General features: G+C 32.3%; 1 protein-coding gene across 2 annotated transcripts; it reads right to left on the reverse strand.

Moving 5' to 3' along the window:
* Positions 1–6,894: 6,894 nt before the first annotated feature.
* LOC129309734 (serine/threonine-protein phosphatase PP1-like) lies at positions 6,895–10,235 on the reverse strand. 2 transcript variants are annotated; one of them, XM_054951419.1, is made up of 3 exons: positions 9,686–10,235; positions 7,886–8,508; positions 6,895–7,796 (listed from the first exon to the last, which is right to left on the reverse strand). In XM_054951419.1, exons 1-3 carry the CDS (start codon positions 9,858–9,860, stop codon positions 7,578–7,580), a joined length of 1,017 nt encoding a protein of 338 aa, XP_054807394.1. In that variant the 5' UTR covers positions 9,861–10,235; the 3' UTR covers positions 6,895–7,577. The 2 variants fall into 2 exon arrangements, with proteins under 2 accessions (XP_054807394.1, XP_054807395.1); XM_054951420.1 differs by having other exon boundaries at positions 7,886–8,445; positions 9,686–10,225.
* Between the last annotated feature and the right edge of the window lie 10,458 nt (positions 10,236–20,693).

Genomic DNA, 20,693 nt, shown 5'->3' on the forward strand with positions numbered 1-20,693 from the left:
TTACCTTGGGTGAATCATACTTTAGGGCCAATTTAATTTCAATTTTGAACCCCCAACGAACGTTCAAATTTTTAGTAAAAAATCCTATTGGTTCTTATATAGGGCCATGCGAGAGTCTGAGCAATAAAGATAGAGACTGTTTGCCTCCAGCCTCGTGTGTATTCAGATGAATTCCCACAGCTGATATACATCATGCAAATGCGAAAATGAGGAACCCACGTTCTTTCTCTAAGGAGAAAGCATGTTAATTTTTTTTCGTGAATATTTTTATTCAAGACAATAATATTCGAAGTGTAGTTAAAAAAACCCCATGTCACTAATGCTGCATGTATGTATGTACAAATTATAAATACTATCATTTTTTATCGACCCCCTAAAGATGTTCCTCCTCCCTCCGACTCTCCCGCTCCTCTCGTTGCTCTCTGCCCTTCCAAAGTTAAAATAACTCCTGATCACACTCACTCACTCACAAATCAAAAATTGATTCTTATACCTTTTTCTTTCTTATCCCTAGCCAATTTGCCATTCATGGGAATTAATGGATGGGTTAGAATCCAACATTTAATATATTTGATTTATTGCAAGATATTGAAAGATCGATGACTAGATTTAAAGTCAAAATGATGAAAGATGCCCTAAATTTATTAATTAGAAATGTCTTACATAATTAATGTAACATCTTAAAAATTAACTATCTATTTAATTAGACTAACCAAAGATAGTTAAGTAAATTAATGTAGTAAATGGCGTGTGGTTGTTTAAAGAGCACTAATAGGCTTATTGGGTTATGATTGCAGCTTAAGAGTTGAATCTAGAGTGTAGCTAGGGCCTTGAGAGAGGAAGAGAACATGAAGAGTTAATTCTGCACAATGTGTTATGATACATGGTTCAAAAACATGTGGATGATACTTTCTATACCACACATTGCGACGCATGTAGTTACGCCTCAACGCATTTTGAGCTAAGGTTTGTGTTAGAGAAATGATTTTCGTGCTTCTGGGGTTATGAATTCAAACACATTGACTTAAATAGAGTTAATGAAAATTATTTAAATTATTTAAACTTAGTATTTATGGCTATATCTTTTTTGGTGGTTGGAGGGTCATTGATGATCGAAAACAGCACTTAATGAAGTTGTTGGGAGTATTTAAATATCATTAATAATAGTTTGAAAGTTTAATAAAGCTAATGGAAACTAAAGAACTTTATTTTTTAATCTTTCTAACTTTATTTTTTAAAATATGTTGTCAAAAAAACTTTATTTTTTAAAGTATAGAGATTAATATTTTAAATAGTTAAAATTTCAAAGACTAGGTTACACTAAGTCAAAGCTCAAAGACTAAGTTATAATATGGTCAAAATTCTTAAGGATTGAATTGCAATGAATTAAAGTTCAAGGATTCAAAACTACAGTGACCAAATAATTAAGTTTTTCTTCTTAATTTAGGAAATTAGTTTATCTTATTTTAAATTCAAAATTTCAATTTGAAAAAATTAGTTTATTTTGTTTTAAGTTCAAATAAGGATACAATATACTCCCTCCAATTCTATTTGTGAGACACTTTCTAGAAGTAATTTTTTTAAAATATTTATAACATGTAAATAACTTTTTTTTAATTTTATCCATTCCTAATTAACGTGAAGTTATTTAGTATAGTTATATTATTATTTAAAATTAAGAATAAAAATAAAAATATCTTTTATTTTTTTATAATATAAAAAAACTAAATTTTTTAAAAATGTGTGAGACAGTTAAAAGTATTTTACAATAAGGATTTAAGGAAGTATCCATTCAGTATATGATCCATCCATTTGGAATTCTATATTAGCTATGATTAAGTCATTGAGGTTTTTGAAAGTATATTTAAACAGTAAAAGACTTGATTGAATTTATAAAATAAAATAATTTTTTTTAATTATTAGGCTATTTCAATTTGTGTTATTTTCTATGAGATAATACGCTATGTAATTTTAATTTATCATGAGCTATCACTCAATTACCTTGTATCAAAGATGATACTTATCATTAAATTCTTGATACGTATGCTTAGTTGCGATATTGCATGAAATAATAGTGATCCCTAAAAATATATATCTTCACATGACATTAAGAGTATATTTGAGTAACCTTCAAAAATATATTTAAATTATATATGGGATATACTTTTGCTAGATCTAATAAATAGTTGAACATTTTAAGTGAACTTTTACCATATGTAAATTGCAAATCAAACACAAATTAAATTTGCCTAATTTTATCCTAACAAGATGCACAAGCGAATGCTGAAAGAAGCCATTATACTTTAAAATTTTACGCTGAAAAGCAAATGAGTTGAGACAAGCTAATCTTTAAAATATTTGAAGGATGAATGATTATACTGTACACTGATGTAAAGTATGATACTTATACTTGTCAAAAAACATATATAAGTGTAACATATTCTAGCTTTATACAAAATTTTAATTATTTATTTAATTAGATAAAAGGTCTTTTCAATTATTTGAGCCGTGTAACATTAATTTTTTAAACAAAAAATACAGACATTGCAACTTTAAATGCTGACAAAAAAAAAATCCTTCAATGATTATATTAATCTAGTTATTTTTATTTTAAAAAAATTGAACTCAACACGACAAAAAATGAGAATATTCTATTAGCATTTAAAGTTACAATGTCAATATTTTTTGTTCTTAAAACTAATGATAGTGAGATGTTTTTTTTTACCAAAAAAATAATAGTAAAATTAAAAAAATCGAAAAGATAGTATTTTACAAAATTGAGAAATCAACTAAAATATAATACTTTTTCCAATTCTTTTTATAAATCATATTTTAAAATATTTTCTTGATCATTTATATAAGTTTTTTTTGGTAATTTTTGACTTATGATTTCAAAACTTTGCTTTAACAAATTCTAGAAAAAGTGCAACATTTTAATTTAAAAAAAAATCTTCCCTTATATTAAATTATTATTTTTTAAAAGTATGGATAAAATTAAAAAATAATTTACTTTTAAGATAACTCTATTATTCTAACTAATTTATATTGATTTTGGTGAGTTATTTGGGAATGATTCACTAAAAAAAATAGAAGGAATATATATTTATATAATGAAGGGGTGTGCAGGTGTCACACTCAGTGGTGCTTCGACGTAGAGCCGGTAATTCGGGCCAAGCTCGATGGGCTAGCCTGAATTGGCCCGAAAAATTTTAAGGCCGGGCTTAGGAAAAAAGTTTTTTTTTATGTTCAGGCCTATTCGGGCCAGCCCGAATAGGTTCGAAAAAATTTGGGCCAAGCCTGAGCCCGAATACCCGAATAAAAAAATTATATTTTTTAAAAATATATATAATATAATAAATATTAATTAATTCTTTAAGTTTTAAATCATTTTATACTAAAATATCATATATTTAAGTCCTAGACATCATTTAAATATTAAAAAAATATATTTTATATTTTTTATAAAATAAAATTATTAATTTTAAGGTAAAAAAATAATTTTAAAAATTAAATTCGGGTATTTGGGCCGCCCGAGGCCCGAAGAAATTCGGGCCAAGCTTGGCTATTCGGGCTTTTCGAGAAAGCGGACTTGTTCGGGTTCGAGCTTATTCGGGCCGAGCCTATTCAGACTGGGCCCGACCCGCCCGAATTTCTAGCTCTACTTCGACGTGAGCACCCATTGAGAACGAAACGAGGAAGTTTCGAGGAAAGCCGGAATTGGAACTCAGACGGCAAGTCAAGGGAACCAAACCAAGACGCCTAAACGATGTCGTTTAGCTAGTGCCTTTCCCTTTTCTTGCGAAAACGCGTCTGGGGTTTGGATTTTATATACCTCGGAGAATCCAAGTCATTTTCACAAAAAGAGGCCCAAAAGAAATAATAATAATAATCCAGACACGCGGTTTCACTCGGTTTTCTTTCCGTTTGTCATTTTCTCCCTCAAAAAATCTAAAATTATTAAATACATTATCCAAAAAAATAATTAAACATACAGAGTTTTAAAGCAATGGAAATTAGGTCTAATAAAAAGAATTAATTTTTTATGATATGATAAATCAAAGTTTAAATCCTCACTAAAAAATATGCTCGTATTTAATATCTGATCCTATCTCAAATAATAGCAGAGCCACATGTATTTGAGGGGACATAATGGAAAAAATTTCTTACATGAGGTGAGGGTATAGGTATTTATATTTTGCACCTACTTTTTTTATATTTTATATTTTAAACTCATTTCATATTACTTTTTAACTTAGATTCAAAATTATTTTTCTTAACTCAAGAGCTCAATAATTTTAGCACACAATTTCAATATACCCAAAGAGTAACATTTATTAAATCTGTAAGAAAATAAAAAAAATAATTTGACTTGCGTCATTTGAAATCTCAAATCAAATTTGCAAAAAACATAGTTGAAACTGAAAGGCATATTGTTTATCCATTGGTTTATCTTTTTCTAAAATTAGCAACAGCGTTACCTATTGCTATAGCAACAGTTGAAAAAGCTTTTTTTGTTAAGAAGTTTCTGAAAAATTAGTTGCATAATCAAACAGAGAATCATGAATGAATAATTATCTCATGACTTATATTAAAAAAGATGTATTTGAAATTATTAACAATGAGCTGATTGTTTAATGGTTTCAAAACATGAAATCACATAAAAAAATTATAAGATATGTAATTATTAAATAATTTTTATTATTTTTTAAATTATAAATATGTAAAGAATTTTAATCTCTTAACTTAAGATCCTGACTGCACCACTAATCTCAAATATGATTGTTTTACATGGAAGGATGTATGTGTGTAGGTAGAAAAAATAGAGTATATATTCCAATTCAGATAATCAACGCTTCTTTTATATTGATATATATATACACACACACACATATATATATATGCTTTTCATTTTGAGGAATAATAATAATTAGTTTTATAAATTCGTGTTACGTTTAGATTGCACCACTTGGTCGTTCCATCTCATTTAGCATCCAAGTGTTTTAACAGATAATATTAACTTAAGATCATGGGCTCGTCATCCATTACGTTGGAACTAGCACTAATTAGTAATTACACATTTAAGTGATTGTGATTTAATTCTAAAACTAACCATCAAACTTCTTTCCAAATACAAGTTTATAAAACATAATCTATGTACGAATATTTTTCTTAAAAAATGTTCAACAAATCACAAAGTAAGAACACTGGCGATTCTCTCCCTTTCAATGTATTCCTTGTGAAAGCAGGACTAGAATTCATTTGTTATTATGGATTATTTATCCCCATCTATTAATATTTACCAGCATTTTTATATCAATCCAATTTGTAGCGTTTGCTGAGTTTTTTTTTTTAAATGTAAAAAGTAAAATCATGTTGCGCATGTTTTTATAGGCGTTGACATTCGTCATGTCCATGTGGTCCTACAAATGAACTTAACTTTCATATCATTGGAATTGGAACTGAATACAGGCCCTTGCACCGAGCAGAGAAGTATAAGAAAATTTCTTCTAGAATTAAATATTATATATAGAATATAGAATAGAATATGAATTATAATAACAAAGCTAGATATGTCATTTTTAGATGCCATGATCCGTTAATCATCCATTCATATTGCCAAAAAATCCAATATGCCAAAAAAAAAAATTCATGTTGCACAAAATACAGGCGTTGACATTCAATTAATTAAGGTTCACATAATGCAACTATCATCATCCTGCTTCTGATGCATTTAGCATTACAAATGAATCTGACTTTCTTAACTTAAATATAACTAGATAGGTCTAGATCGTTGTGTTCTCTTGAATTTCTGCGCTGACATAGCCTGTCTGTGTCACATAAATGGGCCTTTAAATAAGTCACAAGCCCGGTTACGTATGGAATTCGTGGTCCAACCCAGAAGCCCACTGCTGAAATCTGTGGTACGGAAGTTGCCGAAAAATTACATGCTCCATCCAGCCTAACAGAAAGATAAAGACACCCAGTACCAGCATTTGACTAACGAGCACAGTTTGTAAATCCAGGTAAATCTGTCTGTTGAACCGGTAAATTATTAAATCAGTATTTTTATTCATTTAATGCAATGCTTTATTTATAACTAATTTGATTTAATTATAATTTTGACTATTAATTGTTGAATCCCTTCCTTAACCGGTTTAATAATTAATCCAGTTTCCAGTACTTTGCTTACAAGCTACAATACAAGGCAAGTTTACTTATTAGCATATGAAGTATTTTCTTTTTAAAGTAAATCTCTTAAGCAGCTTAAATGGCAGTTCATTTTACATCATGGAAGTTGAATCAAACTTGGCGGCTTGAAGTCCTTAGGAATAATTCCCGCCAATTCTCTACTAGTTATACAATTGCCTGTTTAGTATATGCCTAAATGCGAAATTCATATAAATATGCCCACGAAAACACAGATTAAAGCATGTCCTTTATATGAATTTAAATCCTCTAAGATTTGTAAATTCTGGTGAGTTTTACCTTTTTTTTAATATTTTATTATTATTTTTTATAAAATAGAAAATATTTTTTTTCTTTAAAAAAATTTCACAAAAATTTACAAATATATACCTATTTGGTATGAAGGTGGGCAATACCCCACACCCCATATTTACTGTAACACGCTTCGAGTGTGTTCAATCGTCCACCGAATGTATTGTGCTTCTGTTCTTCTCATATCAATCACACGCATCAATTTATTAAGCATCATTCTCTTAAGCCACGGTCAAATGCAATTATATATCATATATAAACACCATTAGTCCCGAAAACAAGATATTTATAAAATAAAGAGACAAAATAAGCCCTTTTATTTTTAAAAAAAGTTTTTATTGAACAGTGTGCTGCAGCTCATGAATTTTTTTTTTTTCACAGTTCAAAACGGAGAGCTGCAAATATCAATTTCAACTTATTATAATTATTATATAATACAAAGGCATCTCCGCATATCTGCCATCATAATACAAAGCGAGAATTTTAAGACGAAAAATAAGATAACAGCCTCTAACAGTACCAAAGAGGCTGGGGGCAAAAAAAAGAAAAAGAAACCTGAATCTTCCTATCAAGAACCGTGGCGGGAAGAGGCATTCGTGAGTGATCCCACGATTCTCTGAATCTTTCATGTTGCTATTCACGTTGTTCCTTCACAAGGCAGCCAACATGAACTGCCTGTCTCAGGTTCCTTTTATTACTGATCCAACACACCTCCATTACTTCATATTTTAGCAGCCACAAATGCCTGCAATAGTATATATTCAAGCCTTGCTTGTTACTACTCCATTCCAATGTTGACAAACATTATTCACCCTCACTAATCTTATCGGTTATTTCTTGTCTGAACTTCAGAATTTTGCTTCATTCTGTTCTATGCATGTTTGCTCAAGGTTATCAGCATTTCTATTCTCCACAATTCCAACTTCAAACCAAATCCCGCTTTGGTCAAATTGATCAGTACAGCATCAATTTAACAAGTACGTAATAAATTTATAATAAGTTAAATGACTTATGAATAGTACCACTTTAACAAGTTGGCCTCCCACATTTCAAACAATACATTAATTAAAGTTCTATATTCAAGTTAGTTGGAGTGATCGGCGCCTGACTGCGTTTGTTCTTCCGAAGCCGAACTTAGGTTTTTTCTCCATAGGCTTTAATATTTGAAAGGAGCACCTAAGCGTCGCATCCACAGTCATCATCGCACCAGCATTGTCAAACTCTCCACAGTAATTTGGTGCTGAGAACACAGTTACAAGCTGCCTATTAGCAAAGAATTCATATCCATCTTCCACGACCTGCAACAGTACTGGACATCATTAATCACAAAGCCATACAACCAAATCCCAATCATAGTTTCATATTCAAGATAGAAAGCACACAAAACCTGGTGGGCTCTACAGATTAAGTCCAGATCATTCTTTCTCAGAAATTCTGCGACCCTATCAGCACCAAAAGTATACGAAACACCGCGGTCATTTGCTCCCCAGCCATAAATATCTTTACAAGGATCAGACCAAAGGAGATCACACAGCAGACCACTTTCAGGCACTTCACAAGGACGAGGTAGAGTCCTGATCTGCTTTAAGTTGTACAACTCAGGGGAGAGTCCACCATGCATGCATAATATTTTGTCATCTATAAGAGCTGCCGCCGGCAAGCAGTTGAAACAATCTGTGAATATCTTCCAAAGCCTCACATTGTATCTGCACTTACATTCATCATAGAATCCATAGATTCTGTTGATAGAAGCACATTCATGATTGCCCCTCAGCAGGAAAAAGTTAGCAGGATACTTTATTTTATAGGCAAGAAGAAGACAAATTGTCTCCAGACTTTGTTTCCCACGATCCACGTAATCCCCTAAGAACAAGTAATTGGACCGAGGAGGTAATCCACCGTACTCTAGGAGTCTCAGAAGGTCAGGATATTGACCATGAATGTCTCCTGATAATAACAGTGAAATGATACAAGGTATCCGCTCTGTACTTACGTAACTGAAAACACTATCTTAAAGGACAAGTAATACGAGATATTAGCTCTAAAAGGATACAGCAATAATATCCACTTAATCAAACTATGTAATTGTCATATTATTATTAATTATGCACTTGTCATGTTTTAATTGAAGCAGGGACGGAACTAGAAATTATTGACAGGGGGCGGGAAAGTTGGAATTTTTTCAAAAAATCAGCTAATCTACATGTAATAATCCAAATATATTACAAATGAAGACTTCTTTTTTCTTTCTTTTTTTTGGGGGGGGGGGGTTGCTCCAATTTAGCGTGACCTAGGTTTTCATTAAAAAAAAAAAAAAAAGAAACCTAGGCCCATCCCTGGATTGGAGAACCACATGTCGAAGATATAAAGAATGACATCTAAAGTACTTTCGCCCATAAATAAAACCTCATGGTACTTGAGTCCATCTCACAAAGCAAGTACTTCCATTTGAATATACATTTCAAAAAGCAAGTTTAGTTAATAATAATAGAAAAAATTAATCTTTTAATCTTTCAATTTTTAACTCACTTGTAACTCAGTCTCTCAATTATAACTTGCTGCAACTCAGTCCCTCAACTTTTGATTTACCTATAACTCGATCCTTATTTTTTAATTTTTTTTAAAAATTTTTATAAGAGGAATAAAAAAATGCTCATATATTATTTTAAAATACCTCTTCTTATTCATTAATGTGAAATATGAATTAGCATGAAAAAAAATTAACAAAGGTTAAGGGACTAATTTGTAAGTGATTCAAAAGTTGAGGGACTGAGTCATAGGCGAGTTATAGTTGAAGGATTGAGTCACAGCGAGTCATAGTTGAGGACAGAGTTACAAGTGACTTAAAAGTTGGAGGACTAAAAAATTAATTTTCCATAATAATATGATGCAATTACCAGAGAACCTCATAGTTAAACGTAATTCAGTAAATCCATTCAAGCCAAACCCAGAACAAAGTTTCACCAGCCCTTGCAAATTTGATTACCGTTGTAAATAATAAGCCATTCTTCTCCAATACAAAGCAACTTTGGTTCCCTTTTTAGTCTAGATTAGAGAACAACATAAACTTAAAAGCCAACTCAGTAACCCACCAGAAACCACACAGAATCGCGCGTACAAACACTTAAATTGAACAAGAAACTAGGAAGCAAAAGAGAAACGAAACACAAGGTTCATGAATAGATACCACAGATCTTAATTGGAGCTTCAAGTTCCAACAGATTAGGCTGCCTCAAGAAGATGTCTCTGGAAACAAAACAGAGCTGCCTGATTTCTGTTTCGGCGAGATTCACCAGCTTCCCTGGTCTCCCTCTGACTTCAAGTAGCCTGTTGATCACAGAATCAAGAACCCCACCGTCCATACTCAGGGCTCGGACTTCCTTCCCCTTAATTTCAAACGACGAGCTAAGCAAGCAAGGAACAACAAAAGGGAAGGGATAAAAGGCTAAGAAGAATAAAGAACACTGTCTTGATCACTCTGGGTCTTAAATATTACCATCCCTTTGACAAAAAAAAAAGAGAATTTTAAATCAAATTAGGGAAGACTTTGGTTTACGGGTATAAGCTTTTGAGGGAGAGGGAGAATAAAGAATAAGAAACGAATGGCAGCCGCTGAATAGGAAAGCGAAGAATATATTCGCCTTGGAGGAGGAGAGGGTATAAAGTTCAAAGAAAGAAACAGTGAGATTGTGCAGAGAAGGAGATGGGGGGTGGGGTGGGGGTAAGGAATCAGAGCGTGAGTGTGTGATTATTGTTTAAAGCGGACAAGAATATAACACACTCTAGAACACGGAGAGGGTTGTATTGCAGAAGAAGATGTTTGGTTCGGGGACTTGTCACGAATAGCCAGTAGACAAAAGGTGACAATTGAATGGACAAGGTTTTAGAGAACCCAAAAAAATAAGCGAATGATATAAGGAAAAATTTCATATTGATCTATTACTATAAGCCAGGGGCATTGATTTAAAATTAAATTTCATAGCCAAATGATATTACTGCCTCTCATTGAAAGAAAAAAGACGAACATAGATCAAGAAAACAGACGACGCACATAATGAAGTGGAAGATCACAAACACTTCCGTTGTCAAGGAGGAATCTCTCTAATACTTGAACTAAGGCGTTTGAAGATTAGCGATATCTCCGTCGACTTCCAGGACTTGAAATAAAAGATCAACTCTTATATATAATTAATTACAAGTAAGGATTATTCATTATAATTACAAATCTTAAAATACAAAAAATACAAATAGAGATTCAAATCTCTCTAGGACTTGAACTGGAGCATATGAAGATTAGCAACACCTCCATTGCCAGAGTTAACGCACACGAATCTTTTGACGGAAGAAGAATTGTGGGTAACATGCAAAAAATTGAACAGAGAAAACGTACATGTTATACCAATATGTCTCTTATATATTGCTATGTGTTTGAAAGAATTTTAAGTAAAACATACCAATAAAACATGCTCATTCCAGTATATCTATGATATATCGGCATGTGTTTAAAAGAATTTCAAGTACAACATATTAGTAAAACATGCTCATACTAATATGATTTTATGTTTGAATGACGTGTTCGTTGTTTTAGTGCATGTGGTTAATTGCCTTGCGACAGTTGTTAATTTTCTTACCGCACTTGTTTTTTACAGCATTGACTAAAAGAATTTCAAGTAAAACATACAGTAAAACAAACTCATATCAATGTCTATGACATACTGGTATGTATCTAATATACCTATATGTGTTTGAAAGAATTCTAAATAAAACATATCGGTAGAACATGATCATACTGCTAAGATTTCACATTTGAATGATTTGTTCATCGCTTTAGTGTGTGTGGTTAATTATCTTACAATAGTTGTTAATTTTCTTATCGCACTTATTTGTTATAATATTGACTGAGAGAATTCCAAATAAAACATTCAGATAGAACATGCTCATACTGATAGGATTTCATGTTTGAAGACTTATTCGTTGCCTTAGTGTGTGTGGTTAATTATCCTATAATAGTTGTTAACTTCTCTACCGCACTTGGTTTTTTACAACACTGACTGCTTTCTAAGGTTTTAGTTTAATGTTTAAATGATTTGTTTGTTTCCCTACTATATAGCGTTCATTACCCGTACTGCATTTTGTTAATTTTCCTACCCCACTTGTTCTTTACAACAAGAATATATGGTAGAGTAACTAAAAAAGAGGTACCGATATGTAACACAAATATCGATGAGAAGCACATATACCAGTATAAGAGGGATATACTGGTACAAGTCTTCGATATGCATAGAGGAGTAGTTGAGAAGGAGATATCAATATATAACACATATACCGGTATCAAATGCTCAATGGAATGCTCTTCTATATCTAAACTAAAAAAAGAACAATGCCGACCAAAAGAAGCTATGAGGTCAGACGCAACGCCCGACCGGTTGGTGGCTCAGTCAAGGGAGATTCTTGGATAGGAATTCCGACGATGGAGGTATCGCTAATCTTCAAACTTGAGAGTTTAGGAAGCATAAGTATGTCATCCGTGCTTATCGAAGATGTGTGCGATGATAGGTGAACGCTGAGTAAAATTTTTCCACTTGCTTAAGGGCGATCCTATAAGTTCAAGTTTGAAATAGAGGTGTAATTGATTTTTTACATGTTCACAAGACATGTGCATGAGCTAACGAATAGTTTTTTATTTGTTCTTGTTAACAATGAGGGGAAATATTATCATTTGGCTGTGAAATTTAGTCTTAAATTAGTGCCCCTACCTTGCATTGATATATTAATATTTTTTGGGTGTTCTTTTTTATTAAGTATCGTCAAAGGGTCTGAGTGAAATTTGGCCATGGTATATTGTATATATCCTATTTTGTGGTCCTTCTAAAATTAACTAGAAATCTGAAATCTAGAACCCCTTGCTGCAACGGAGGGTTGACTTGGATGTGCAAAAGAGAAAACGCGGAACTAGTTCTTCTCATGACTCCGTGATGTATTTGATACACTAGAAAGTACAATAGAAGTTGAAGTATAACACCCCATAACGAGGGTAAAAGTAAAACGAAGAGAGGCTTGAGTTTTACGTACTTAAATAATTGAAAAAGATGCAAAAATAATAAGCAACATGTATTTCAAGTTTGTTTGTTTATTTACTTTTAGTGGTGATGGTTAGAGCTTAAGCAGCATGTAAGTAAAGGGAAAGGGACCATGAGAAGAATCCATGACTAAGAGAATGAGCCGTTTGGTCTGTTTGGCTTTGGCACAATGAAAGGGCTAAACATCGCTCACCCATAAATAAAAAAGGTAATCTAGCAAGGGAATTTTGGGCTGTTTAAAATTATTTTTATTTTATTATTTTGAGAACTGATATTTTATAAAACATATTTTAAAAATAAAAAAATAATAAAAATAAGTATTTTTTATTCTTCCTTATTTTTTAAAACAATAATTCCAAAACACTTAAAAGTTATTTTCATTTTTCTGTGCTTTAGAATAATTTTTTATTTTTTAAAAACACGTTATTAAATAAATTTTTTTTATCCTTTTATTTTGGAGAACAGAAAACTATTTTCAAAATACATTATCAAACAGGCCTTAACCTTTTCTTTTCTATGCCAAATTGCACCATGTAGCATTGCAGTAGCATTTTTCTTTCTTTTTCTTTGTTTTTTTTTTTTTTGGAATCGAAAGGGAATCATATATTCAAAGGAACGAACAACAGCACAAACAAAAGACAAACCTAAGGTAACATCAAGCTTTCATCAACCACCACCATTGCAATAGCATTTCAAAAGATGCAAGTGATACTTCTCTCTCACATCTCCTTTCACTTGCCTTCGACGGAATAGAACCATGCTTTTAAAATTTGACAAAAAGCTCTTACCTTTTAAATTTATATGCATTGCCTTGATTTATTTATTATCTTGGAATGTATCACAATAAAACATTTACATGCGAATTATTTGAAATCTAAAGTATTATTTGCAGATAAATCAAAATTTAAGAGCATTCTATGTCTGCTAAAAGAATCAGAATTTTACGGCCATAAATGTTTCACGTTTCCTTTGCAAAATAATAAACTAATTAAATAAACGGTTGACTTTATCAATACAGATTTGACGTTTGATTTGGATTGAGGAAAAAGTTGGGGAAAATATAGAGGGGAGGGGAGGACAAATTAGGGGGTGGGGCTACAAAAAATAGTAATAAATTTATTATTTTTGGCAGTTTTTTCCCTTTTCTTTCCTATCTAATTTTCCCCCAATCTAAATAAGAGTAAAAATTAAAGTAGTTCTGTAATAAAAAAAAAGTTAAGATAGTTCTTATAAAAATTTAATAGGTAAGAAGGTTATTTACAAATGATTCAAAATCCAAGGCCGTCTTATATAAGTTAATCTGAAATGTAAATCTATATGTGAAACCTTGTTATTCATAATTCACCAACCATACAGCTCCTTTTATCTGGCCAAAGTAAAAAATAAATATCCAACTCTTAATTCCAGACAACTTTTTAAATCTTTTCACACTTTATAATGCTTATGTACAGTTTTATTTTTATTTTTTCAATATGAGTAAAATGAATGAGTAGCCTTTTTTATATTTAAGATAGTTTTTAAAGATTATTATCATCAGTTGCCTATTTTTATTCTTATTCTTTCTCCAATTATTTTTTGTAGATTCCTTTACATTTCTATTCTATCAAACACCTAATAAAAATTATTCCTATTCCATTTTCTATTTATTAAACATGTGTTCATTAGAAGATTCCATTACATGCTCCTCTCCATTTCCATGTCTATGTCGTCAAAAATATTTTCACATTGAACCAAACTTGGTCTATAAACCTACATTATTACAAAAACTGAAAAACAATCTTCAAGATTATTTTCCGCCCTGACCAGGATCAAACTGCACATGATTTCACGAAACTAAAAAACAAACCTTGTTTCATCTGTATCGCCAATGTCTGTCGAGTCGCGTTTTCCTTCTATTTTATCTTCGTGTATTCTCTGTTCGGCCAACATTCTTCCAATTATCATGACAAAAGAATTTCTTATGACCAATACACTCAAAATATTAATCTTCTAAAAAAACATCGATCTTCTAAAAGACATATAAATAAAATATTTCATGATTTTGAATTTTTTATAAACTTAATTATCCATGATATTGTATGTATGTATATATTAGCAATCACATCTTAAAATTGCACAATTATTCGCATACAGCACCCAATCCTGCCACGGAAGTATAATTACAGAAGGCCGCATCTAAGTTAATATTAATTTCACCAAAGGGTGGATTGGGCCAATGAATTTCAGATGCCTGCGGTCTATCTTGTGATTCAAGAGAGAGCAAACCATTGAGCGCACTGTTGGTGGATTCAATGACCTTCATACGATCGAGTGGTGAATTATTGAAAATAAGATCAAACCTCATTTTCCATAAATTCCAGCAGAAAATAACACACAGTGGACTGCCAAACCAAGCTGCTAGTACACAAGCACATGCTCAACAAAATCAACGTCCTTAAAGCATATCGGACAAACAGTACTACTACCACATCGCTTCCTATACGTAAAGATCCTCCTTTAAGAAAATCTCGCCCGCGTAAAATGCTATGCCACATGCATTAATCCTTCGGCCTTTTGACCCCATTCATAAAGGAGCAGTTGGGGAAATACATACTCTTCAAGACTAGTCTAGTAACATATTTCCTCGGCCCGTTCTTTCCTGGAGGCGAACGACTCTTTCCGGGCCTTATATTTCTGTTAACCCAATTAAAAAAAAAAACTAACCGGACAGAAAGAATTCCCAAGAAAACCCATTTTCCTCTTTATCTTTCACCTCTAAAAGTTTCAAGACATGAATATTTTTTAAGTTTGGTTGCCCAAAGGCCTCGTTCAAGCCGCTTACTAATTACAAACAAATTATTTTCCTGATAATATAAATTTCTGGCCAGTTAAATTCTTGAATTACCAACTCAGTATCAATATAAAATATCTTTAAAAACCCACCTTATTTAATTTATATGCATTAATTTTGTGGCTCATCTTAAACTCCACACAGATGTGCATTTTCTCTAAATGATTTAAATGTGAGATATCGTATTTGTGAACAAAGAAAATAAGATTGAAAAAAAAAACATTGTACATTACAAAAGTGAGATCGATATCAATTAGAGGGTTCTTTCTTGTATTGCAAGAAATTTTATATTCAATAATATTAATATGGATAAAGGTGAATTTAACCATCAAATATTAATATGGATAAAATTTTATACTTTAAAATGATGTAAAATAAATTATCAACTATTAAACACGAAGCGCCCAAGACCTCCTATCAATTTCATACAAATTTCTATTTATTTAAACATGGGCCCATTTTCATTTAACATTTCCCCATTCTCTCCCTCCTCAAATCTCATTCTCTTTATCTCTACTTCCTCCTCTCCCTATTATGTTATCCCTACAGAAGTTCCTGGTCACCTTCTTGATCGTTAAATGTAAACCTAATCAAAGTGGTGCTCTAATTTATAGAATCCAACCTTGACTCAACCCCCATCTCAGTTTTACTAATACCCGTCATGCCCTTCACCTTTGATCTCTGATTAAGCCAACAATCACAATTGCCACAATAATAATAATTTGTTTATTACCATTAGAACCTGGAAAGTTGAAACTCAAAAGGAAGGAGTTGGCTTCTCTCCATTTCCTCTCCACTTCTCATCTCAGCCATTGGATCTATTTTTGAATGGTTGAGATTTGATGTTTTATAAAATTATTATTATATTTATTTTTCATAAAATTTCACATTTTAATAATAATTTTATAAAATATCAGATCTCAACCATTCAAAAATAGATCCAATGGTTGAGATGAGAAGTGGAGAGAAAATGAAGAGGGAAAGAAATGGAGAGAAGCCAACTCCCAAAAGGAACATGCACCAAGCAGTGCCTTTATAGGGGGTCTAGCCTGGTTTACATAGGCGATGGTGTAAATTGGGGGATAGGCCGTAAAATGGAAGACATTCTTAATCAAGGTTCCTTTTAGGTAGGGCTTCATAGTCGACAAGGTCATGAATAGAGGGGGGTTATTCTAGAGTAACTGATTGCAATTCCAACATACATCTTGAATAATTGAGTCAGGAACTCGAGATTTGAATTCATCTTATACGGTGATGTTCTAGTATCCTTGGGAGATGGTTTAGAAGCCACAAGTGGAACAAATGTCAAGATTAGGAAGGTGTTAGTTGATGAACTTCTAGATATCATCCTAGCAAGTCTCGAAAGAGTTAGGGAGAAGGAAGGAACTGGTGTGATAGAGGTAATCAGATTGAACGAGATGGATGTCAAACTTGCAAATTCACGAGATAGAGAGATAGTGATATTATTGAAGAGAAAGAAGGGAGAGAGAATGGGAGAGTGTTAAATGAAAGTGGGTCCGATGTTTAAATAAACAGACATTACTATGAAATTGATGGGAGGTGCTCAGCATTTCATTATTTATTTTATATCACTTCGTAGTATAGGATAGTAAATATTTTTTAAAAAACAATTCATAATTAATTTTCACTTTTACCTTGTTAATATTAATAGTGATGCAACTGATTGATATTAATGTTTATGTGAAAATTAAAATTAAACACAAATGTAAAACTCAAGAGTAGGGAATTCCAGCTAGGCTAGGAGTTTATGAGTGCGTGTGGAGGGAGGGACTTGAATTCTATCCTCGCATTTTCTAACAGTCTAACTTCTCAACTCAATTATGATATCAAAATTTAACTAAAATTTAATGTTTTATGATTTTTTAATATTCTATTTATTGCCATACTAAGCTGTCTTGACTATGTTTTAGTTGTTTAAATTTATTTATTTATTATTTTGTTTAAAATTTTAAAAATATGAAATATGAAGTATTTAAGTTATGATCTAACATAAATTGAGATGGGAAGTGATGAGAATCTAACTCCTCCAAAACATTGATGTTAAGATGACAAGATTTTTTTCTTTGTATCATTAGCCATATGACCGTGTCATATTTAAATACTATCAGACTTAATTAGGTATAGCTCTTCAAAAACTTTTTGTCTATATTCACATAGATTCAAACTTGAGAGCTCGTACGTAAATAGTTATAGTATCTCTCACTAGAACTAATATGTTTTTTGTTCAATTATCTAAGATATCTTCATACTTGATAATTATAAGATTAATATCTTAAAAACTTTAAATGTTATTTAAGAAGTTGTCATTTATCAAAAGATACCTTTTTCATATATATACCCCTGAGAATCAAACCGCAAACAATACTTAAGGGGTTCAAGATGCTGAAATCAATATCTCTCTCCCTCTCTAGAATTTTTTAGATTTTTGTCTGACATTTCTTTCTCTCCAAGCATACTCAATGACAGTGAAAGAATAAAAAATAATAATAAGAGGGATCTAAAAGTAACTTCACCACCATTCTCCTGAACTATAACTATATGTGTGAGTGCTTGATGAGAGATTGAAGTGAGGAAGCATTTGTAGTGTGAGTTGCATTAAGTGATGTGTGTGCTTTGTGAGAGAGAAGTGAGTGTGTGAAGTGCCGTGCATGTGAGAGAAGCAAGCAGAAGAAGAGTAAAGTGACATAGTAAGAGATTATAAGTGTTGAAAAGTCAAATGAGTGTGTGTAATTATTGTTTGAAGCAATAATAAAAGAAGTTTCTTTCATTGAAGTCCCTCCTTCCTTGTTCAAGTTTACACCAATTATTTAGAGGTTCTCCCACTCTAAATTCAATAAGTAGTATTAAAGCAGGGTTAGAGCAAGCTATCAAGGAGTAGCTAGGGTTGCTCAAGGGTGGTCGTGATTGATCAAGTATTTCGACATTGGGCATTGAAGATAAGTATATCCCAAAATTCTGCCAATACATGGTTAAGAATGTGAAGTCATCTGGTTGAGACTTGACTTACTTGAAGAAGTGCTAGGCATTTCTGAGTCATTATGGCAGAGATTATGCTCACGACTACATGTATTGAAAATTTAAATTATAATAATTATAAGACCTGGTCTACCTGTATTAGATTTTATTGCTTGGGCAAGGACTTTAGGATATTGTTAGCAGTAATAATAGTACACCACTAACAACTCCTAAAGAACTTAGTACATGGAAAGTGAAGGCTGGGAAGGCAATGTACGTCCTGTCAGTTACTATTAAAGATGATCTTCTTCAACATATACAAGATGTGAAGACATTGAAAGAAGCTTAGGACACACTTGTGACATGCTTCACAAGGACGAATAATGTGGAGCTTTAAAGACTGAAGAATGAATTATTATCAATCACATAGGTAGACAAGATAGTAAGCCAACATTTTAGTAAAGTCAAAGCCCTATGTGACGAGATTTTAAAATTGAATTTAGAAGATAAAATCATTGAAAAGAGAATGAGATGGATAATAATTCACGACCTAAGGCCTGAATATAATGTTCTTGCCATAGTTGTTAATAGATGGGCTACAGAACCAATTCTAGTAGAGTTGGAGAATATTTTAGCCAATCAAGAAGAATTGGCTAAACAAATGGTAGGTGTTAGTATCGAGAATGATAAGAAAGCATTCTATGCAAAAAAGGGAGGTTCTCATAATAAAGGTCGTTGTCCTTCAGAATCTCAACATCAAGGGAATAAAACAAAGTAGTCAAATAACTGGTAATAGAGACAGAAAAAGGAGCTTTGTAGCGAGGGGGAGCACATTGAGACAAAGATAGGCGTGATGAAAAGAAGCATTATAGAAAGAAAGACCAGTGCTATAATTGTAGGAAAGTTGGCTACTTTGCACGAGATTGCTAGCATAAAAGAGTTGAAGGAAATGCAGTCACTTCTAACAAATATGGTATTGAAGAAGAATAGGATTTTCAGGCATTTTGTGCAATTGTAGAAGAGACGCTGATGGAAGATTCCTTTGAAAATGAAGAAATAGCAACTCACAGCATCATGGAGCCAGACGAGAAGAATCTTATCACAGTAAGTAATAAATCAATTGATTATGAAAATTATTGGATAATAGATTCAGGATGCTTGAATCATATGACTGGATATCGAATAAAATTATCAAACACAATTGAGTATAAATGGAAAAGAAAGTTGGTGACTGCTGACAATGCCGAACTGCTAATCACACATGTCAACAAGATTGAGAAAGTTTCTCACTATAATTCTCATCCAGTATAGTTGGATAACATATACCATGTGTCAGGTATGAAGAAGAATTTGCTATCCGTATGTCAGTTTACTGACTCAAGGAATTATATACTATTCAGGCCTAAAGATGTGAAGATTTATAAAAGTTTAAAGGTGATCGGGACACTAATCATGGAAGGTCTGAGGCTTGAGTCAGTATATGTAATGTCAGCAAAGATACATATGCAGACAAGATAAGGAAGAATGATACTGCTAACTTGTGGAATGCATGGCTAGGACATGTAAGCTTTGGGAAGCTTAAAGTAATGATGAATAAGTCACTGTTGAAAGGTCTCCCTCAATTAAAAGTATGAGATGGCATTGTTTGTGCTGGCTATCAATATGGTAAGGCACATCAACTACCTTATGATAATTCTAAATTTCAATCAAAATTGCCCCTCCAATTAGTTCATTCAAATGTATTTAGACCTATAAGTCAAGCATTTATGAGAGGTTATCAATGCATGATTAATTTCATCGATGATTACTCTAGATAGATATGGGCTTTCTTTATGAAAGAAAAATCTGAAGCCTTAAAGTAAGTTTAACGAATTCAAGATAATGGCAGAGAGTAAGACGGGGTAAAAAATTTAGTGCCTATAGACTAACAATAAGGGAGAGTATACCTCATATGAGTTCTATAACTTTTTGAGAGAGAACAAGATATGACGTCAATTAACATATCCATACACATCACAACAAAATAGAGTTGTTGAAAGGAAAAATTAGCATTTGGTAGAGACATGTAGGAGTATGCTTTATGCCAAGAATGTTCCCCTAAGATTTTAGGTAGAGTGCATGAAGACAGCTATCTATGTGACTAATAGATTACCTCAAGTGAGACTCAAATTCAAGTCACCATATGAAAAGTTATGGAAGACTAATGTCACGGATGATATCTCCGTGACCGTGTAAAGACCATGATAATGAACGGTCCGCTGGTTAGCCTCGCACAATATGGGTAAAGGGGGCGACATTAACATTGGGGG

Source organism: Prosopis cineraria, unplaced genomic scaffold (genome assembly GCF_029017545.1).
Source record: "Prosopis cineraria cultivar Desert tree isolate PC_DT_omini unplaced genomic scaffold, ASM2901754v1 PC4, whole genome shotgun sequence".
Classification (NCBI taxonomy): Eukaryota; Viridiplantae; Streptophyta; class Magnoliopsida; order Fabales; family Fabaceae; genus Prosopis; species Prosopis cineraria.

Bases quoted from the DNA above. Each gene is read 5' to 3' on its own strand.
- LOC129309734 (XM_054951419.1), bottom strand. From the start codon at position 9,860: ATGGACGGTGGGGTTCTTGATTCTGTGATCAACAGGCTACTTGAAGTC. The intron at 8,509-9,685 runs GTATCTATTCAT...TTGTCCTTTAAG, and splicing joins AGCTCCAATTAAGATCTGTG to ATAGTGTTTTCAGTTACGTA. The intron at 7,797-7,885 runs GTTTTGTGTGCT...GTACTGTTGCAG, and splicing joins TAATCTGTAGAGCCCACCAG to GTCGTGGAAGATGGATATGA.